General features: G+C 41.2%; 2 protein-coding genes across 2 annotated transcripts in view; one reads left to right on the plus strand and one right to left on the minus strand.

The window, feature by feature from the left end:
* pcxb (pyruvate carboxylase b) overlaps positions 1-23,837 on the plus strand; it is a 371,478-nt gene that overhangs the window by 211,045 nt on the left and 136,596 nt on the right. The gene's annotated exons all lie outside the window — the stretch shown is intronic.
* LOC134311632 (leucine-rich repeat and fibronectin type-III domain-containing protein 4) overlaps positions 12-23,837 on the minus strand; it is a 44,207-nt gene continuing 20,381 nt past the window's right edge. Inside the window, exons 2-3 of the mRNA XM_062993280.1 lie at positions 14,930-16,655; positions 12-2,161 (exon numbers count right to left, since the gene is read on the minus strand). Coding sequence (XP_062849350.1) covers positions 1,048-2,161; positions 14,930-16,629 — 2,814 coding nt within the window. The 5' untranslated portion in view covers positions 16,630-16,655 and the 3' untranslated portion in view covers positions 12-1,047. The remainder of the gene's footprint in view (positions 2,162-14,929; positions 16,656-23,837) is intronic.

The following is a 23,837-nucleotide window of genomic DNA, read 5'->3' on the forward strand; positions in this document are numbered from 1 at the left end:
ATCGACCACTTAGATTTGGCTCTATTCTTTAAGCTCAATGATAATCACAATCATTTATCTAACTAATCTTCAAAGACTTGCAACAAAATGTCTTTTTTAGCTTTAATATCACTCATGAAAGTTAGTAAGAAAACACTTCCATGGGAATGACACAATCTTTCTGGCATTTGTTTCTGATATAACCTTTTTTATGTAGTCCAGGTGACCTGTGGAATTTTAGGCCACAGTAATGCATCTCAGTTTGGCAAAACACATTGTTAATAGTTATAGTTACACAGAGAGTCCAGTAATGTCAGTAAACAATAGGAGTGTTTAACTTTTTTTACTTACACACACACGCACACACACACCTAGAGCATATCCAATCCTTTTCATCCGTTGTCAATGACCGTTTATTGGTCTGTGTGTTAAATCTGTCCCAAATTCTTTTATCATCATTCAAGCTCCACATTTCACGCCTGTGCTTCTTCCGCACTAGCTGCTGTAAAAGCGACTCTCTTGATCATATCCAATTGATCGGGCATGACTCGGCATTTCCAGGCATGCCTCTGCCTCTGTAATCCCAGTGTCAGGCTGGCTAATTGATCGTTTCTCGAATGCCATCGCGCTGTGCTGTCCCATCGAACGGATAAGTTAAAAGTCGTTTCCTTTGTAGGTTTGTCCTGATATCCAGAAATAGGCTGCGCTTAATTTAGCTCGGCTGTTAGCTCTCACAGGCGTGTTGGAAAGATTGGGTTTCTGTGTTGGTTTAGAATCCACTTAGATCAAGTCCCTCAGGATACTTTTAGTGTGTTCTTTCTTTTAAGTCCATCTGACATTGGACTGATTCTTGACTCTGCTCTTTGCACCTTACTTCTACACTTTCTCTGACAGGACTTGTTTTTGTACATTTCATCCTTCTATGCAACCCCACATAAAGGTTTGAACAGCTGCTTCCTCACACCTACATATTACACCTCACCTTGCACTGTGCTTCTGAACTTTCTCTTTTTCCTCACTGTACCTTTTGTTCTGCTTATATTTATTGCCTTACTAAATCTAGCTTATCTACACCACACTTTCCTCCAGTTCCTCTCCATTTTCACTTTTCATTTTCCCCTTCCCTTTGTCTCTAGCCTGCTCTGTGTGAGATCTGGCCGTGCTGGAGGTGGTAGCGAGTTTCTTGTAACCGAGGATGGCACCTTGTGTGGGGTAATCTCCGTTCCCGCTGCTGGCTGTGGAAATACTGTTCGTAGAGGCGCACTGAACAAGCGTGCCATGCAGCGACTGGCTGCGTTTGCTCCAGATTACACCGAGCCGTCTGGCGTAGCTGTAGCATGTTGTTGCAGCCATGTTGCTCATATCAAACGATGAGCTACGCTTACGACAGAGTTGACTAACTGATTCTTGGCTGTCCTTGCCTCCTCGTTGGACTACAATGGTCCCTCCTGTGCTGAACCGTCTATCTCTGAAATCAGAGTCATAATGAGGTAGGCTAAAACTAGCCCGTTTTAATAGATCCCTGTTTGTGGAAATTTTACACCCTGCTCCGGACTGGTGTACATTTCGTGGCAGTGTAGATGGAGTGTAGTACATAGGCATCCGCTCAGTCTCAGGCGTATAAGGTGGAAGCGCCTTTTTTGATCCCATCCCTGTCTTTAGTTGCTCCAGATTCATCTTGGGTTTGGGCAGGATTTGGGGTTTCTGACTTGAAGTCGATTTTGATTCTGCACCCGTTGGCGCCCTTTTCTGTTTTTGAAGCATCCCGTTCGGTAGGACAACCATCATTACCTCACCACTGCCATTGCTCCGATCAAAACTGGCTCCTTTACCTGGCGCCGCACAGCCTGATCCCGAGCATCCAACCTCACCTGTGTTGTCATGGTGACCGGCGTGATTAGCGCAGACCCGATGACGAACCATGAGCGCCACCGTGAACACAAGTAGTGACACCACGACAATGCCTCCGACCAGGATGGTTAAGGTCCCACCCAGAAAGTGCGCCTGAAGTGAACGGCAGTCAGCGTAGTTGTCCTTGGTGCTGAACTGGGTACAACCGAGGACCTTCGTGGCAGCCATGGAGGTGACCATCTCGTCAAAAATGCCGAGGACGCACAGGTTGTAGTCTGCATCCGAGACCAGGTTTTTCAGAAGAAAGCTGCTACTCGTCGGGGGCAGAATCCTGAAGGAGTAAGATGGTAAAACGATAGTTAGTGTCCAGGTGCAGAAATGAAATGAAGAAGGAAAATTGAGTGGAACAGAGGTGAATAGGAACTCAGTATAGAGATAAACGCTTCTAATCAGCAGACCTGAAATAGAATTCTAAAAAGAAAGCAGGACATCTTAATGCTTAATAATTTGGTGGCTATTTATGGGGAATAGATAGGAGAAAGGAACACTTCACTGAGCGATGTCGGAGGAGCTGATTATGTAAATGATCTGTAATACAAAGAGATTGAGAGACTAGAGGTGAGCATGAGCTTTAGCATGTCATTACACTGCAGCATTAATAAAGGAACCAGGTATTAGTACTTGAAAGAGCAAAAGGCTATGTGCTTCTAGTCTGAAATTCGTAACAAACCATCACAAAGTTTCTATTTAATTTTAAGTTTAACTGCAAATTCCTTAGTACCACTAAGCATCTTGATTCCAAATGATTCCAAATCACTCATGTTCCGGAAACATTAAATCTTTATGAAAGATCACGAGATTGCAAATGCTACAGCATTATAAAGTGTGTGATTTAAAACACAGCTGGCGCAACCATTAGCATCTCTATACCACTTTACAGTGACAAGTACAAACTTGGAATAGCTAGAACTCCTGCAGATAGGGTGTATTATAACATCATTGCAGCATTCTGACTAACTGTGAACCATGCAAATATATGTCTTCTACTTGTCTTTGTGCTTATTACAATTTCTAGGTGCCAATTAGCTCAGCATGCTAACAACAGACTTGGGCAGGTACGCGAGCGAGGCAGATCTCGGTGTACAAAGCTTACTGTAAATGCATGTAGGCTGTCATTTAAACCCCTTTTTAGATTTGGAGAACGTTTCAATTTAGAATGTTTTTTAAGTGAACAAGCAAGTTATCCACAGCTAAAATGTCATGACTACACTATATGGTCATATGATCATGACTTAATTGGACATCCAATTTCAAATCCATGGGCATTAATATAAAGTAGTGGGCGGCACGGTGGCTCGGTTGGTAGCACTGTCGCCTCACAGCAAGAAGGTCCTCAGTTCGATCCCCAGGGGGATGCAATGCAATAAGTACAAAGTTTATTCTATTTATTTTAGCTCCAACCCATTTTGCAGTCATGACTGTCTTGAAGCAGCTGGTTTCTGGACAGTTTCTGTTCTCCTTGGGTTACCTGCCTGTTCATAGTTATTAAAGTCTTTCATTCATTCACGGTACCTCAATTTAAAAAGATTTTTATGAACACAAATGGATAACAATTTGCCAACAATGTTCTGGTAAGTTGTATCCACCAAAAGTAGCACTATGGTCTATTAACTAATCTAGATCCTCTTAATTATTACATAATAAATAATTAAGTATAGTTTAGGTAATTAGAGACTGTAAAACAAATCATCACATATTGGTCTACAGTAACAAATCTGTAAGCCAGAAAAGTTGTGGTAGTTTTTTTTCCCCGCAATTTGCACCCTTTAGAAGATGTCGCTTTAAGTCCTCCACATACCTTCACACTTTTTCACAAGCTTAAATGTTCCACTTTTCATCTTTTTATTATTATCCAAATTCCACCAACGGCATAATGACTATGCATGTGCAAATCCTGGCAAAGCCGCAACAATACCATTTAGTACTTTTGACACTGACAGCCCCCTATTGTGCATGTCATGCCTCCTAAACAGTTCTTTCTTCCTCTCTCATTCCACACTCTACTTCTTTCTTTTTTCTCCATTGACTTCATCACTTAGTGACTTACTCTTTTGATTCCACTCATGCTATACATGTACCCTCTTTTAGCGTATCTGACCTTTCTGCCTCGTTTCTTCTCCATCTGCTTTCTTTTGCCTAAATGCAGATAATTTCTCTTCCTCAGCACATGTTAAGCAATGCCTAACAGCACTCCGCTGGAATCAACTCATCCCTTTATCCTATCTGCCACATTTTTCTTATTAGTCCTATTCTCTTTCTTAATGTCACTTTGAATTCCTAGTTTTTCCATCTCACTCTCTCTGCTTCAGTACCTCTACCATTTAAGCACAGTGCAGCTATCCAGCTATGTAATTTCTAAGTTTACTGGCCAAGGTCACCCAGCCTGGGCTCCAATATTTTTATATTTATGAATTTTCTTAGTTACCATGCCCTTGTTTTGGTTTTCCAGTCTAGTGAACAAACATGAGAAGAGCTATTAAATAAAAATGCACTCTCGAGTGGGTAAATAAATTTTGGAAGAGAGAGGATATTGATATACTGGAATAGTGAAAGTAAACAAGTAGCTATTGTAACATCTTATTAAGGAAGCTGTGTATGAAATATGACCTAGCCTGTTATAATGATACTGACAGTATAAAAACTTGTATAGGTTGGCATTTGGCAACTCTAAATTAATAATAATATGAACCAGGTTGCCTCACAAAAACAAAAAGCCATTAGTGGGAAAAAAAGAATTCAGAATTTTTGAACTTTGAAACCTCAGAGAGACGCAGTTAAGTTCCAGAGACTGCAGGCAGCACTGCTAACCTGTCACTCATAGTGAGAAGCCTATACTATGGAACAGCTAACAGACCTAGAATTAGATGTTAGACTGTTTGAGTTGGCATGCAGATGTAACAATGTTGAGAGACGAATAAAATCAAGGCCATGCAAGCCTTTAAAAGTTAACAGCTGGATCTTGTAACCAATGCATTTTGTAACTGGAAGCCAATGTAGCTGAAGAATGGGAATGATAGGTGCAGACTTCTTGGTGGATAGCAAGACTGGCTGCAGAGTTTTGGATATACTGCATAGGGCATGCAATGTGTTTGTGATCCCAATATACATTGATCAGACATAACATTATAACCACTGACAGGTGAAGTGAATAACACTGATTATCTCTGATTCACTGATATCACTGTTAATCACTGATTCATCACGGCACCTGTTAGTGGGTGGGATATATTAGGCAGCAAGTGAACATTTTATCCTCAAAGTTGATGTGTTAGAAGCAGGAAAAATAGTGATGGCTAGACGACTGGGTCAGAGCATCTCCAAAACTGCAGCTCTTGTGGGGTTTTCCCGGTCTGCAGTGGTCAGTATCTATCAAAAGTGGTCCAAGGAAGGAACAATGGTAAACCGGCGACTGGGTCATGGGTGGCCAAGGCTCACTGATGCATGTGGGGAGCGAAGGCTGGCCCGTGTGGTCCGATCCAACAGACGAGCTACTGTAGCTCAAACTGCTGAAGAAGTTAATGCTGTTTCTGATAGAAAGGTGTCAGAATACACAGTGCATCACAGTTTGTTGCATATGGGGCAAAAGATAAAGTTGTATCCAAGACTAACAGCAAAACCCCTTGGAAACAAAGGTGTAGATCTTGCAGTTTATTTATGTAACATCACTGCTACATTGATACATGTCTGAAATATTCTTGTTGTTCCACAGTTGTGGCACAATGTCTGCCAAAGTGGCAGAATATCAAACCACTGTGTTTCATAGGGTAAAGAAAATGCAGGTCCATAAACTGAAATTTGTGACAGAAGAATGTCAAAAATGACATAAAAAGGGATTTCAATCAAAGAAATCCCACATAGCCCAAATCTTCTGTTGTGCAAGTTTAATCATCAGTGACAAGATCTCGTACTGCTGCTAAAGAAAATAATTCCATTTATTCATTACAGTGGTTTGCACACATTTTCCAGGCTTAGTGTCAATGATTATGCAATGTGCTCAATAAAGACATGAAAATTATATTTTGTGTGTTAGTGTAGGCGGAATGTGTTTTATTATTGTTATGACTTGGATGAGGGGTAGTTACATTTATTATTCTTCAAATCCAGGTAAATGCAAATGGCTTAAATGGTTTCTTACAACTGTAAACGTTGTATACATGTCCAGAATTAAACTATATAAATGTGCTATGTTTTGCCAATGCACAACTAAGACACTGTATACACTGATCAGCCATAACATTAAAACCACCTCCTTGTTTCTACACTCACTGTCCATTTTATCAGCTCCACTTACCATATAGGAGCACTGTAGTTCTACAATTACTGACTGTAGTCCATCTGTTTCTCTACATACTTTGTTAGCCTGCTTTCACCCTGTTCTTCAATGGTCAGGACCACCAAAGGACCACCACAGAGCAGCAGGTATTATTTAGGTGGTGGATGATTCTCAGCACTGCAGTGACACTGACATGGTGGTGGTGTGTTAGTGTGTGTTGTGCTGGTATGAGTGGATCAGACAGAAAAGTGCTGCTGGAGTTTTTAAATACCGTGTCCACTCACTGTCCACTCTATTAGACACTCCTACCTAGTTGGTTCGCCTCGTAGATGTAAAGTCAGAGACGATCGCTCATCTATTGCTGCTGTTTGAGTTGGTCATCTTCTAGACCTTCATCAGTTGTCACAGGACGCTGCCCACGGGGCACTGTTGGCTGGATATTTTTGGCTGGTGGACTATTCTCAGTCCAGCAGTGACAGTAAAGTGTTTAAAAACTCCATCAGCACTGCTGTGTCTGATCCACTCATACCAGCACAACACACACTAACACACCACCACCATGTCAGTGTCACTGCAGTGCTGAGAATGATCCACCACCTAAATAATACCTGCTCTATAGTGGTTCTGGGAGAGTCCTGACCATTAAAGAACAGCATGAAAAGGGGGCTAACAAAGCATGCAGAGAAACAAATGGACTACAGTCAGTAATTGTAGAACTACAAAGTGCTTCTATATGGTAAGTAGAGCTGATAAAATGGACAGCCTGTGTAGAAAAGGAGGTGGTTTTAATGTTATGGCTGATCAGTGTATACTGTAACAAATACTGTACAATGGTGATCTTTAAAGCTCAATTATTTATCTTAATGTCCCTACAATCATTATTTAAAATAATAGTACAAAAGGTACCATTAACCCTAACCCATGGATTTCACCACATGTACAAACATTTGTACCCCCTCCCTGCCACACACAATCCATATAGGTAAATATCAAGAAATAAAGTGTAAAGGAATGTAATGCTATATATGCTTTTTAATCCGGCATGAGCACGAAAAAACAAAACTAGACTGAAATGTGAATATGATTTTTTTTTTAAACTTCTAAGACTAATTGAATTGCAAGCAAAGGGGCCTGACAAGCAAATGCATTACTGTGCTGGCAGGAGCTCATAGCAGGGAACTGCAGTAGCTCAATCAGTGTGAGTCATATGACCCCTGCAAATGACAGCCCAAACTGTGCACAAAGATTTGCTTTAGTTTATCTTTCTGCAGATATGATCATTGCTGTAATGATCTAGCTTTCATATGTAGAGTCTAGGGCTGGTCTCACTAGTATGGACTTAAGACATTAATATGTTGTCTTGGATTTCCGGGACTTGTCCCATTCATGGTCATTGGTCTCTCAATGAGACAAACGACCAAATGATTTTAACCAGCTATAGTCTACTCTGATTTATTTAGCTGAATGAGAAAGTTGGCGGTGGTTTTTTGGATTCAAACAGTCAAAACAGCCAGGCTACCAACAGCAACCTAAACGCTGCCACATCACCCCACTGCTGCGTTCTCTTCACTGGTTTTCTGTAGCTGCCCGCATTTAGTTTTAAACACTGATGCTCGCCTACAAGGGCAAAAATGACCCAGCTTTAAGCTACCTTATAGCACTCATCACACCCCGCTCTGTACCACACAACCTACGAGCTACTCGTCTCGCTCGACTTGATCCTCCACTCAGAACTCTGGGAAGATGCCCATCAAGGCTCTTTTCTGTACTAGCACCCAAGTGGTGGAATGAACCTCTGTCTGTCTGAACATCTGAGTCTCTCAACATCTTCAAAAGATGATTAAAAGCCCACCTCTTTACTAAGCACTTAAGCTGAGAACTAGCACGTACTTACTAACCCTCTTATTAATTTCTTATTTCCCTAAAAAAGAAAAAAAAAGTTTCAGCAGATTTGTGTTCTTGAACTGTTGTCTACTTAAGCTGGTCCCGAAAATGTAAACAGCATAACTGGAAACTGTGCAGCATTAGAAGGTTGTAAGAATAACTTTTAAAGGCGGCACCGTGGCTCAGTGGGTAGCACTGTCGCCTCACAGCAAGAAGCTCCTGAGTTCGATCCCCAGGGGGGCGGTCCAGGTCCTTTCTGTGTGGAGTTTACATATCTACCCGTGTCTGTGTGGATTTCCTCTGGGAGCTCTGGTTTCCTCCCACAGTCCAAAGACATGCAGTCAGGTGAATTGGAGATACTAAATTGTCCAAGACAATAAACTTGTGAACTGATGAACCTTGTGTAACGAGTAACTACCTGTTCTGTAATATATGTAGCCAAGGTGTGTAAAACATGGCATTAAAATCCTAATAAATAAATAGCTGAATAAAAAAGTGGGCAGTGGTTTGTTGGAATTTTGCACAAAACAGTCACGCTATCAACATCATAACCGGAGACTGTGCAGCATTAGTTGGTTGTAAGAACAACAAGAACAACAGCGACTTACAGTACTGTGACGGTATATTGTCACAGTACACTTGCTCAAGGGCCCAACAGTGGCAACCTGGCAGTGGTGGGGCTTGAACCTTTTGATTACTAGTCCAGTACCTTAACCACTGCACTACACCTATACCTGCACTTAAAAAAAAACCCTTCTTATAATAAAATGCCTTTTTTAGGTCATACCACTGGATACCTGTCGTTATTATTGTTGTTGTTATTATTACTATTTTAGCTTTAAGTTTTAATTTATTCTACCATCATTAATAACAAGCTGTCTAGAACCAAAGGCAGCACATCAGCTTTAATTAATTATGCTCCCCTAAACATACCTTATAGTTTTTTCAAAGTGCAGATGTGTGCAGATTTTGTGTAAGTTTATATAAGTTTATATAGCGGTGCATCTCTACAGCCCATTTCTTGAACCACTTCTTTTATGGAGGAACTGCCAGGCGATTTTTATTGCAACTCTATATACAAGTTATTCAAAACACATATAATACAGCTCGCACTTAACACAATAGGACTTTTATTACTTAACACTCATGTTTGAATTCAGCCCTGCTTATAAAAGGTTGAGTGACACTAGTGCATACCATGGAGAGATCTTCATATTTTCTATCTACTGAGAGTCCTGGTACTCTAGTCAAATACAGCACTCATAGCTGTATGTTTTATTAGAAAGACCTGATCTTTTCTTCTAATGTCTCTTATTGTGCTGTGGGGGTTTGGTATAACTATGCAAATTCACCATCTATGTAGAACATAGTCACACAAACCCATACACACACAAGTACACACTCGGTTCTCACTGCAATAAAGCAGACAGGGAAGCATCACAGAGTCGGTGACACAGAAACAGGCAATTATTAGCACCCTAGAGAGGAAAGAGGGAAATAGAATAGAGGAATGTGGTCTTTTTGTCAAGCCTACTTCTTAAACGTAGCCTCACCGATCTAGACTCGGCATACAATGCTCAACTTTTCTTCTCTATATTTCCTCATATAAGTAATTAGGCATACCGATGATTAATATTTGCCATTAAACATAATTCTTTTTTAAACTCTTGGTAAGGTTACTCTAGACCATGGGTGCCCATACATTTATGGTTTGGGATCTACTACTTCAGTCGATAGGTCTTCAGGATCTACTTAATGAGGTTGGCCCCATCATTTTTCAAAAAAGCTTTTGATTGATATTCAGCATTACATGAATAGTGTCAGCCAGGTTTAAGTAGTCTGGACAACAGCTGCTGATGCCAATTCTCAAGCAGGCTTCCAAGTGTTCATCAGTAAGGGTGGACTGATATTTAAACTTAATTATTTTAATGTGGGAAAAGGCTGAGTCACACAAGTTGGTTGATCCAAAAATGCTGTCAAATATGTGGCACATTTTCTTATGTTGGATATTTTTCCTTAGCCAGCAAGTTCCAAAATTGTCCAGCAGAGGCCCTTGACTTCATATGAATGTAGGGTTAAAATTTCTGTATGTAACATGAGATCTGAATATTCTCCGTCAGCTTCTTCTACATATGGACGGAACAGCCGTCTTTGCAGTGTTCTTGCCCGAATCAAACTGTTTTTATTTCTTTGTGGTTGGTCACGCACGCATCTTCACACAGTGTAGGTTACAAAAGGAAAAATGCAAAAATGGCGCAAACTGGCTACTGATGAATGAAAACTTTCTAGATTAGCAGTGCTTTCCCTTTAAGCGGATTGAGGCGTAGCTATGGTAACAAACCGCAAATTAAAGAAACAGTGGCCACATTTTATGTCAATCACGTTGATTTGTTTAAATGAGGCGTGATTTACCAGCGTACGCTGTGCGATCGACGTATTGGTGGGCACCCCTGCTCTAGACTTTTAGTACACCTTTCCATTAAATGTTCATTAATTTAAACTGTTTAGCAAAAAAAAGTATAATAATAAAATGTATACAACATACATAGTTACACAATGGAACTACACTATATTGCCAAAAGTATTTGTTCGTCTGCCTTCACACGCATATGAACTTGAGTGACATCCCATTCTTAATCCATAGGGTTTAATATGATGTCGGCCCACCCTTTGCAGCTATAACAGCTTCAACTCTTCTGGGAAGGCTTTTCACAAGGTTTAGGAGTGTGTTTATGGGAATTTTTGAAAATTTTTCCAGAAGCGCATTTTTGATGTTGGACGAGAAGGCCTGGCTCGCAGTCTCCTCTCTAATTCATCCCAAAGGTGTTCTATCGGGTTGAGGTCAGGACTCTGTACACCAAACTCGCTCATCCATGTCTTTATGGACCTTGCTTTGTGCACTAGTGTGCAGTCATGTTGGAACAGGAAGGGGCCATCCCCAAACTGTTCCCACAAAGTTGGGAGCATGAAATTGTCCAAAATCTCTTGGTATGCTGAAGCATTAAGTGTTCCTTTCACTGGAACTAAGGGGACGAGCCCAACTCCTTAAAAACAACCCCACACCATAATCCCCCTTCACCAAACTTTTCACTTGGCACAATGCAGTCAGACAAGTACCATTCTCCTGAACATCCATCGGATTGCCAGACAGAGAAGCGTGAGTTGTCACTCCAAAGAACACGTCTCCACTGCTTTAGAATCCAGTGCCGGCGTGCTTTACACCACTGCATCCGAAGCTTTGCATTGCGCTTGGTGATGTAAGGCTTGGATGCAGCTGCTCGGCCCCCGGAACCCATTCCATGAAGCTCTCTACGCACTGTTCTTGAGCTAATCTGAAGGCCACATGAAGTTCAGAGGTCTGTAGCGATTAACTCTGCAGAAAGTTGGTGACCTCTGCGCACTATGCGCTTGATGTTCTTAATTGCTTATCTCTCTTATTTTAATTTCATATTCCCTAAATTGTATGGTATATTTTACTATATTTTCTTTAAATTTTTCATGTTATTAATTTTTTATCTCTCGTTTTAATTTCATGTTGTCTTAATTGTAACTAAATGTTTGCAAGAAGTATTTCTGAGGTTCTAGTTCTCAGGAATTTTTTAATGCTTTTAATTTTTTTTTTTTCCTTATGTAAAGCACTTTGAATTGCCTCTGTGTATGAAAGGTGCTATACAAATAAACTTGTCTTGCCTTGCCTTGCCTTGCCTTCAGCATCCACTGATCCCGCTCTGTCATTTCACGTGGCTACCACTTCGTTGCTGAGTTGCTGTCGTTCCCAATAGCTTCCACTTTGTTGTAATACAACTGACAGTTAACTGTGGTATATTTAGCAGCGAGGAAATTTAAAGACTGGACTTGTTGCACAGGTGGCATCCTAACGGTACCACGCTGGAATTCACTGAGCTCCTAAGAGCGACCCATTCTTTCACAAATGTTTGTAGAGTCTGCATGCCTAGGTTTTATACACCTGTGGCCATGGAAGTGATTGGAACACCTGAATTCAATGATTTGGATGGGTGAGTGAATACTTTTGGCAATATACTGTATATAAGATCTTATTTTTAGCTGTTTATATGAAACCCTTTGTTTTTGGACTCAAAAGTACTATTAATAAAACATTTGAATTATCACACACATTCATACTTCTGAACCTCATGAAACAACATGCAGTATGCCTGGCTCATCATTTCCTCAAAGCCCTCTGACAAATGACCAGTAGTACGTGTGTGTCATCCTTGTCTCCCAGGGCTGTGGGATATGAGGACATTTTCTGAAAATGTCCGAGAGCAACTAGGCTGAATGTATCACTAGAACCCTCGACAAGACAGATTATATGAGAAAAGAGTGAAAGTGCTTTAGTCTCAAATCTATCATTCAGCTTAGGGCAGCCTGGAGGTGATGACAAGTATCAGACTAAACCACTTGAAGTACATTACTGCACCATTATAGGAAATGAATGATGTGCATGAGTATGTTGGTATGGGTTTGGAACATACTACACTGAGCAGCCTGCAGGATATATCTGCTAACTACAGTTGCTGTAGCCATGAAAAAGAAAAGTCTTCATCTACAAACGATGGGAAAATGTCTATATATGACATAGATCTAATCTCTGAGCTCTCTACTCTCAGATTGGTCCAGATGTGTGCTAAATTAAATGTATTTTCTTGATAAGAGACAAAAATTCAAAACAGCCCAACATTTGAAGCAGTTAATTACTAATTGGCTCAAGCTCAGACAATAGAAAGCTAAATTAATCTGGCAGGCATTAGCTCTTCAAATTGCAGTTTAACATACATTTATCGATTCGCTTAGAGCAAGTTAAATTAGGCTTGTGGAAACAGCTATTAATTCGTTGTCCAACATGCTATTAAACTATTTAGCCATGCCACTCTAGTTATGTACATTTAGGTTTGGTCTGTAATTTGTACATAATGGTTGATCTAATCAATTGTTAATATCATCATTATAGCATAGCAATATTAATGGGTCTAACCTAACTATTTTACTTTTCTGTGTTTTTAATGCTTACTACGCTAACTAACTGCAATAGTACTGTTTAATACAGTAATTTGAAATAACCTAGACATATATTGCAACCATACACTGATCAGCCATAACATTAAAACCACCTCCTTGTTTCTACACTCACTGTCCATTTTATCAGCTCTACTTACCATATAGAAGCACTTTGTAGTTCTACAATTACTGACTGTAGTCCATCTGTTTCTCTACATATCTTTTTAGCCTGTTTTCACCCTGTTCTTCAATGGTCAGGACCCCCACAGGGCACCCACAGAGCAGTTATTATTTAGGTGGTGGATGATTCTCAGCACTGCAGTGACACTGACATGGTGGTGGTGTGTTAGTGTGTGTTGTGCTGGTATGAGTGGATCAGACACAGCAGCGCTGCTGGAGTTTTTAAATACCGTGTCCACTCACTGTCCACTCTATTAGACACTCCTACATAGTTGGTCCACCTTGTAAACGTAAAGTCAGAGACGATCGCTCATCTATTGCTGCTGTTTCAGTTGGTCATATTCTAGACCTTCATCGGTGGTCACAGGACGCTGCCCTCAGGACGCTGCCCACAGGGCGCTGTTGGCTGGATGTTTTTGGTTGGAGGACTATTCTCAGTCCAGCAGTGACAGTGAGGTGTTTAAAAACTCCAGCAGCGCTGCTGAGTCTTATCCACACATACTAGCACAACACACACTAACACATCACCACCATGTCAGTGTTACTGCAGTGCTGAGAATGATCCACTGCCAAAATAATACCTGCTCTGTGAGGGTCCTGACCATTGAAGAACCGCATGAAAAGGGGCTAACAAAGCATGCAGAGAAACAGACGGACTACAGTCAGTAACTGTAGAACTACATAGTGCTCCTATATGGTAAGTGGAGCTGATAAAATGGACAGTGAGGGTAGAAACAAGGAGGTGGTTTTAATGTTATGGCTGATATACTGGTGTATATTGCAGCTCATAATTATGTTTAATTAGAAAGAGACTGGCACGGGGTAGACACTCAGTGGGTAGCAATGTCGCCTCACAGCAAGCAGGTTCCCAAATTGACCGGTCTGGGTCCTTTCTGTGTGGAGTTTTCATGTTCTCCATGTGTCTACGTGGGTTTTTTCCGGGAGCTCCGGTTTTCACCCACAGTCAAAAGACGTGCAAGGGAGGTGAACTGGAGATACTAAATTGTTCAGGACTGTTTGACATTAATAACTTGAACTGATTAATTTTTTGTAACGAGTAACTACCTGTTCTGTCAATAATGTAACTAAAGTGTGTAAAACATGACATTAAAATCCTAATAAATAAATAATTAGTAAATGAGGTGACATTATTCTTTGATGTAGCTTCAATGTCATTAAATAACGTTTGCTGTGTAGTAAAAATAGTACAGTTTTAATTGGATCCATCTGTAATCAAGGGCAATGCAACTTGCAAGAATAACAAGAAAAGCGGGACTTGAATTATTTAAATGTACATTACACTTTACTAGACGTACATTTTACTACTGGCTTCCCTTCAGCACCCACACATCTCTCGGCAGACGTGCCAGTAATTGTGGCAAAAATAGCAAAAGCTGTGCACATGGAATTATTTTCCTGGCATTTCTGGCCTAATTACGGGCAGCTGACATCCACAGCAAATTTTGCTTATAATAAAGGATTGTTCTGCTTCGTTGAGGCTTCTGTACTAATTAGATTACCTTTTTCCACTTATAACATTAATTAAAAAGAGTTCCTTTAAGGTAAGGATTTCAGAATGTGTCACAAATGTATGCATGTGAACATCAAGGAAAAGAATAATGTGGACATTGCCAAATAGAAACTAGTCATTAAACGTATTTTGCAAAATTAGATCGTACTCACCGGTACACCAGGGTTTCATCTGCTGTGCAGTTGTACTGAATCTGGTACATCCAAACCAAGTATGTGCCTGAAGGTTTTCCTATATCCCACCGAACCTGCGCTGAGGTGGAGGTCACTCCTTGTACCTCCACAAACTGGTCCTCCGACCCTTCACTTCCTCCATCACTCGCTTCTACATTCTCTTTAACTTCCTGTAAATCTGTGTTAGTATCCTGGCTGGGGCTCTGTCCATTGGTTTTCCCCCTGGTGATATCTGAAGACCCTGGGTCACGGGCTAAAGACACTGTCCCATTCCCTCGGTGAGGAAGCGGGATGACCTTAAGATCAATAACTGCAGTTGCCTCTCCTGCAGCATTGATTGCAATACAGGTGTAAGCACCGTCATCACGGGCCACAGTCACTAGGAATTCAAGGGTCCCATTTTGGAATGAGGTGGTACGACTAGAGTTGGCAACTATCCGATCATCTGGTGAAACCCAGTGCACCATGGGTTCAGGGTCTCCTAAAGCGCGACATTTCAGGGTCGCCTTTTGGCCCTCTAACACCCAGAGTTTGTGTGTATGACGAGTGATAAGTGGAGGCTCACAGGTAAATTCCTCTTCAGGTATTGACCAGAAGTAACGTCCTGCCAGGTGGACTGGAGTGGCGCAAGTCTCCATATCATCGCTCCGAATCAATCTCCTCAGCCAGAGCAACTCGCAGTTACAGTGTAAAGGGTTTCCCCCAAAGTTCAAACTGAGAACTGAATTGTAGGGTGTTGGGCTGATCATTCCAGTTTGGGACCTGGCAAAAAGAGGGTCTGGTGGAAGAGTCTGAAGCCGATTTGATGTCATGTCTAACCGAGCCAGTTTGTAGAGCTCGCTGAAGGAGCCCTCCTCGATCTGGTCAATGAGGTTGTGGTCAAGATTGAGGGTATGTAAGCTCGCCATGTTCTGAATGGCATCCCAGGGTGCCTTGCGTAAGTTGTTATAAGACAGGTCCAGGTCTTCCAGTGTGAGAAGAAAGTCATCAAAGGCATCGGCGGAAATGTTGATGAGCTGGTTGTTGTTGACAATGAGGTGCTGCAGGTTTGGCATTCCTGCTAAGTCTCTTGGACCGAGTTCTGTCAGCCGATTTCCATCCAAGTGCAATGATCGGAGACTTTCAAGATCTGCAAATGTCATTGCTTTGATGTAGCTGATTGTGTTCCGGGACAGGGTTAAATCCACCAATCCTGTCATGTTAACAAAGTCTGTGCCGCCCACTTCTCTGATGAAGTTGTCTGCCAGGCGGAGCTCAACTGTTCGCCGGTCAATATTCAGTGGAACAAAGAGAAGGCCTTTGTCTGCACAGAGCGTGCTCAGAGACTCCGAGAGATTCCGGCAGACACAGTGAAAAGGGCATGAAGAGACTACACCCCACGTCTCCCCTGCCAGTGCTCCAGGTATCCGTCCAATTAGAGCTGATAGTAAGCAGGCACAGGTGACCAGTGTCAGCCAATGATGCGGAGGCAGAGATGAGCTTTGGGGTGCTATGAAGGGGTTCAGGTAACCAAAGGTGTACTTTGGACACAGAGCTGTTGGTGTGAGTTTGTGTGAGGGCTGAGAATTAGTGGATGGATCAGGGGAAAGAGAGGACGAGGATGGTGTTTTACTGAAATGGTGGTGTAAAATGAGGGGTGGGTGTGATTTTTGTGATTGAGGGAGTGGGGAGGCTTGCATGGTAGAAAGGGCGGTAATCCACAGACCTATAAAACAGAAAGAGAGAGAAAAAATTACACTTTATTCTGTTATTTTTAGCTATACACATCATTACACACATTAACATCTCATTATGACAAAAGTATGTGGACATCCTATTCAAACCCCATAGCATTATTCTAAAATTACTTCCTATTTTGTGACAATAACAGCTTGTACTTTTCTAGAAGTACATAGGCATTGGTGTAGTAAATACTTATATATACTATTTACTACAGCCATATATACACTGATCAGCTATAACATTAAAACCACCTCCTTGTTTCTACACCCACTGTCCATTTTATCAGCTCCAACAAACAAGGATTTGGTTTTAATGTTATGGCTGATCGGTGTACTTTATATACTTAACCCAGCCATATATTTAGTGTTTGACACTGATCTCCAAAGGTTTCTTTGGTTTCTTTGTTTTTATTAACAACTTCCAGAACTTCCAGTACTGCTAATTTTCTTTTTGCAAATATAAATGTGAGCTGTGATAGATGTTTAGCACTTGCTGTTTAGTGCAGCTTTGTTTTTAACAGCTTGAGTGTACTGAAAAAGCATATGTGCCCTGCTATTGTTAGAAACACGCAATAAACTGGGGTCTGGAAAAGCGAGATTTGTCTCATTGCTAATAAAGAGGCTCTACTAACCTTGCTTCTAAACCCTACAAGATTTCCTCTCTTACACTCAATGTGATAAACAAGCATTTACAGAGACCTAAACACTCTGACTCATACGAGAAAAAAGTAAGACAGATTGCTGGATTTTTTTTTTCAATATTTTATAACAGTCTCACAGTTGTACACCTAATCTGTGTCCTATATGTGTATGTGTAGGTAATAATTCATTTCTGCTCCTCAGCAAATGTTAGCATTGTAAGTGTAAATATTAAAAGTAATTTAGCTCTTCTAGTATAATTTAAGACCAGATCATTGTAATCCCAGCTAAATCAGATACAAATGTTATTGAAACAGGTGGCTTAAGGCCAAAGATAAAAGGTGTCAAAGGTATGTTAACCACTCAATTTTACATAATTACATCTAGTTAATGCTGTATTCAGTACGCTAAAGGCGCTTAATTAGGTGCAAAAAACAGAATCAGCACAAACTGCCTTGCCATTTTTTATGTGTTTGCAAAAATAATACTTAATATTGTTTAAAATGAATAATTTTTACTGTATTTATCGATCAACAATGCAGTGTAACCACTACTATGATGAAACCCCTAAATTCAGGTGTAAGCATATCATTGTAAAGTGTGTGAGAGAGTAAATGTGTTTTTAGAAATGACAATTCTAAAAAGGCATTTTTCCTACTTCAAAGTTTTAAAATTACTATTCTATTTCTGCAACCCAGTTTTTTATTAGTTCAGCAAAACAACAGCCTATGCTGAAACCTGAGAAGCTGATTTAAGTAGATATAAAAAAGCTTTTGTACTACACATTATAAACATATATTTTATTTACACCTTTGTATAATTCCACCACTATGAACCAGCTTACTGCTTTTGCCAGTTGTCATAAATTGACAAATTACATTGTTACATAACATCTAAGGAGCGGCACGGTGGCTAAGTGGGTAGCACTGTCGCCTCACAACAAAAAGGTCCTTGGTTTGATCCCCAGGTGGAGCAGTCCGGATCCTTTCTGTGTGGAGTTTGCATGATCTCCCCGTGTCTGCGTGGGTTTACTGCAGGTGCTCCGGTTTCCTCCCACAGTCCAAAGACATGCAAGTGAGGTGAATTGGAGATACAAAATTGTCCATGACTGTGTTCGATATAACCTTGTGTGAACTGATGAACCTTGTGTAACGACTAACTACTGTGTCTGTCATGAATGTAACCAAAGTGTAAAACATGACGTTAAAATCCCAATAAACAAACAAACAAACATAACATCTCACGTAATTATCTTATTATAAAATAAAAGGCCTATGGTGTATTAGACATTAATTTGAACAGAACAAATATAATTAGAACAGTGCACTTTCTGAAGAGATTCCCAGCTGTTGCTAGGTGGTTGCTATGTTCTTGCTAGTTAGTTGTTATGATACCATGTTAGTTCGTAAGGGGTTGCTTAGCGGTTTATAGGTATTTAGGGTACTGCTAGGCAGTTGCCAAGGCATATCAGGTGGTTGCTAAGCTGTTTCTAGGTGTTGCTTGGTGGTTACAAAGGTATACCAAATGGTAGCTAAAGTGTTGCTAGGTTGTTAGTAAGATATAAGAAACAGTTGCACATTGATTTCTAAGATGTAGTGATTTGGTTGCAAAGGTGTAGCTAGGTGGTTGCCAAGGTGTACTGGGGTTACAAAGCTGTTGCAATGTGGTTGCTAGGGTGCTGATGGGTGATTGCTAGGGTGTGTCCAAGTATGTATGTGTGGGGAGGGGTGTGAGTGGGGATGAAAACAAGAGGAAGGTCAAAGAGTGCAGGTCAAAATGACTTTAAATTTGTGGTGGTGGTTTAGCCCTGAGGTAGTTCACTATTGGTCAGGGGTTCTGTAGATTGACAAGCCTTTTTAAAAAAATGAACGGACGTAAATAAGACAAAAAGGGGATGAAAACGGGCGTGGCAGGTGAACGAGTGCACATATCCAAAAGCTGCATACAAGCATGTCTTTCCTTATCAGAAGGAACATTCCGGAGTTGGTCCTGTGTCTATCTTAAAAACCGCGGGACGAGTTAGTGGTCAAAAATCTGGCAGAACCGTCTGATAACAATAGTGATTGCGCAGTCACTACCCAGAACCACCCAGATATGTGCACACAGTTATCTACTCCATCTGCCGAGTTATTTTTGCCTGTCTGAATTTGCACTGACACTGTGCCCTCCCCCAGACCTTCCCCTCGTCTTCCAGTCCATCTCCCATCTTCTTCCAGCGTATTGTTCTGTACAATGCACCGCTTATCTCTCACTGCTCCTTCCCTCCATCTGCCCTTGAGGAAACGTGAAGCAATTTAGCATTACTTTTAGACAGCACAACCCTCCCATTTTCCTTCTCGTCTCTTCACCAGTCTTTCTCTTGCTTCATCACACTCTTTCTTTCTTATTCACTCTCTCTGCTTCTCACCGTCCTTCGAAAAGCGAAAGCCAACTGGGCATTAAACAGCTGACACAAGTGTTGTCTTCACCTCTGTTGGTTTATTGATCCACCCACCAGGGTAAACACAGGCCTTTTTTGGGTTGCTATTATTCCCTTCTTGTTTTGTTTCGTTAGTTATGGCCCTGTCTCTGTTTCTAGGTTACTAGGCATGAATTGAGAGAATATGCCAGGGGTGCTGTAATTGGAGTCTAAGGCTAGGATGATTCTAAGAGCCCTGAACCAGACAAATCCGCCCAAAAATAAGAGACGTTTGTGTAATTTTGTCATACTTGAGGTGTACACTGATCAGCCATAACACTAAAACCACATCCTTGTTTCTACACACAGTGTCCATTTTATCAGCTTCACTTACCATATAGAAGCACTTTGTAGTTCTACAATTACTGACTGTAGTCCATTTGTTTATCTGCATGCTTTGTTAGCCCCCTTTCATGCTGTTCCTTAATGGTCAAGACCCCCACAGGACCACAACAGAGTAGGTATTATTTGGGTGATGGATCATTCTCAGCACTGCAGTGACACTGACATGGTGGTGGTGTGTTAGTGTGTGTTGTGCTGGTATGAGTAGATAAGACACAGCAGCGCTGATGGAGTTTTATACACCTCACTGTCACTGCTGGACTAAGAATAGTCCACCAACCAAAAACATCCAGCCAACAGCGCCTCGTAGGCAGTGTCCTGTTACCACTGATGAAGGTCTAGAAGATGACCAACTCAAACGGCAGCAATAGATGAGCTATCGTCTCTGACTTTACATCAACAAGGTGGACCAGTTAGGTAGGAGTGTCTAATAGAGTGGACAGTGAGTGGACACGGTATTTAAAAACTCCAGCAGCGCTGCTGTGTCTGATCCACTTATACCAGCACAATACACACTAACACACCACCACCATGTCATTGTCACTGCAGTGCTGAGAATGATCCACCATCTAAATAATACCTGCTTTCTGGTGGACAGGGTGAAAGCAGGTTAAAAAGATATGCAGAAAAACAGATGGACTACAGTCAGTAATTGTAGAACTACAAAGTGCTCCTAAATGGTAAGTGGAGCTGATAAAATGGACAGTGAGTGTAGAAGCAAGGAGGTGGTTTTAATGTTATGGCTGATTGGTGTAAATAAAGAGGCTTTTTAATGCCATCAAATATGCATTTTGGGTTGGCAGGCTGGCACTGGTCTTAGACTTTTGTCGCTTGTGCTTTACTTCTGTAGATAAAATTAAAAAAAGAAAAAAGTTTAGGCCTTATGAACATTCTGTACGTTAAAAAAAAAACAGATGGTGACAGACAGATGGGCAACACAGTGGCACAGCTGGTAGAGTGTCTCACTGTGACGGATCCTAGAGACCAGGGTTGATCCTCATGCTGATGTGTTTAGAGTGTTATATTTATGTCCATGTGGGTTGCATCCGGGTACTCTGCTTTCCCCCCACCTCCCAAAAACATGCACAGGGTAGATTAGCTACTCTAAATGGCTGTTAGATGTAAGTGAGGAGACATGTGGGTCTGTTTTGCCTTTTGTATATCTGTCTAAAGTGTATTACTGTCTGGCACCCAACACACCCACCACAACTGTAACCAACATGAAGCAGTTAGTGAAAATGAATTATTAAAAACAAGGGCCTGTAAGTTTGCACAATTTGAATTGTTGCCTAACTGTGGGATGTAGTAGCTCAGTGGTTAATGTAATCATCAAGCTCCACCACTGCTTTATTATTGTTGTTGGGCCCCTGAGCAAGGCCCTTAACCCTAAATTGTATTGTTTTCTTTTATAATTGTGAATCGCTTTGAGTAACATCTCATGTCTATTCAAATACTCTTTACTGAATATGTAGGGTGGCACGGTGGCTCAGTGGGTAGCACTGTCGTCTCACAGCAAGACGGTCCTGGGTTTGGTTCTCAAGGTGGGGTGGTCTGGGTCCTTGCTGGGTGGAGTTTGCATGTTCTCCCCGTGTCTGTGTGGGTTTCCTCCCACAGTCCAAAGACATGCAAGTGAGGTGAATTGGAGATACAAAATTGACATTAAACTTGTGAACTGATGGATCTTGAGTAATCAGTAATTACCTGTCCTGTCATGAATGTAAGCAAAGTGTGTAAAACATGACGTTAAAAAAACTAATAAATACTGAATATTTGTAATTGATAGTGATACAAAGATGATTGATACAACACTGTTGATACAACACAATACACTTAGTACACTGAGTGTGTACTATTTTGATATATGTAACTTGCTAAAAAGGCCTTAATTTCCTTTGGTATTAATAAAGTATCTATCTGCCGCTCAGGTGGCGCAGTGGTAAAGTACGCTAGCTCACCAGAGTTGGGGTTTCGAATACATCGTATCGAATCTCAGCTCTGCCTTTCCGACTAGGCTGGGCGGCTGCATGAACAACGTTTGGCTGTTGTTCAGGGTTAGAGGGTAAGAAAGTCGGATCATAGGTCCTCATAACAAGTGTATGAACTCGACTCGTGCACGTGAAAAATGCACTATCTGTACTGACTGTGCGTACCGGAGGGGGCGCATGTCACTTGAGAGGCGTCCTCAGTCAGCGGTAAAGGGTCGAATCAGTATAGAGGACGCATTCAGGGTAATTGGACACGACTAGACTGGGGGATAAAAAGAGGGGGAAAAAAATAAATAAAGTATCTATCTATCCATCCATCCATCCATCCACACAAACAGCAGTGTATTCTAACACTTCTCTAACAGTGTGAACATGCCAACCTCCAGCACACTTATTTTTGGGAACTTGCCAGGGTGTCACAACATTTTGGGCCTCACAACAAAACCTGCCTGCCAGAGCAGATTGTCCCAGAGGTGCCGTGACGTCCCGTTCCTGTGTTGAACCCTGCCTGTAAATCCACGTTATGCGCAAGCATAGTACTTAGGGTACTTAGTTAGTACTTAGGGTGTCACTCATCCATTGCCGATCCCTGCTAGTTCTAAGCGTTCCCTATCTTTACTTTTTCCAAGAACTGGGGTGTCGGCGACAGCCTGAGCAGCCTGTCATACTGTGACGATCAGTTCTCAGTTTTTTTCATTCTCGCAGGTGTGAAGATTTACTTCACGCTTTATCTGGTGAAGTAAAGTACAGGTAATGTTTAGGAATATAGACAATACACAGATTACAGCAGAATACACTTCTTTCTCACAGAGCTTGTTTTTACTGCAGCACTGCAGTACATTATTGCTAGAGAATGATGATATTCTGAATTATGCTATTATGCCTTGCTTAGGGGTGGGGATGAGAGGGTCCAGTGTTCTTTGGAGCTTTTAATCTTTTTTTTTATACATATATAAAATATAAACGATTGCATGGTCTTATTTTATACAGTTCCTGATCTTATTCTATACATAATGTATGTGTGTTATGAATATATTGTAGATCTTGTTTAAAGAACTATTCAGTATAACTGTTTAACCACTGGCCCCTTTTTTGTATTTTTTACCTCCCACAAAGACCTTTAAAGCCTAACCTCCAAGACTTGCACAAGATCCGCACAAGACTTGCTACATATACTACTTTTATTCAAAGCGACTTACAATTGTAAGTGGTCAAGGTTCTTGCTCACAGACCTTGGGGCCATTTATTGACCTTTCCATCAACAGTCCAGCACTTGAACCACTGAGCTACCACATTTATTCATTTATTTTCTAAGTCTAGGTTTTTGACATAAATACAGTGATGCCCTTGCCAGTCAAATAAAGTAATGGTGTTACCTTTTTCCCCCCAATTTTCCTCACAATCTAGTCATATACAACATTTACATTTTCAGCATTTAGCAGATGCTTTTATCCAAAGCGACTTACAGTACTGTTACAGTATATTGTCTAAGCAATTGATGATTAAGGGCCTTGCTCAAGAGCCCAACAGTGGCAACCTGGCAGTGGTGGGGCTTAAACCAGCAACCTTTGGATTACTAGTCCAGTACCTTAACCGCTATTAAGGGCCTTGCTCAAGGGCCCGACAGTGGCAACCTGGCAGTGATGGGGCTTAAAACAGCAACCTTTGGATTACTAGTCCAGTACCTTAACCGCTATACAATTACCGGATTGCATTATGCTTCCTCTCTACTGATGCTGATC

The sequence above is a fragment of the Trichomycterus rosablanca genome, chromosome 4, assembly GCF_030014385.1.
Source record: "Trichomycterus rosablanca isolate fTriRos1 chromosome 4, fTriRos1.hap1, whole genome shotgun sequence".
In the NCBI taxonomy this organism is placed as follows: Eukaryota; Metazoa; Chordata; class Actinopteri; order Siluriformes; family Trichomycteridae; genus Trichomycterus; species Trichomycterus rosablanca.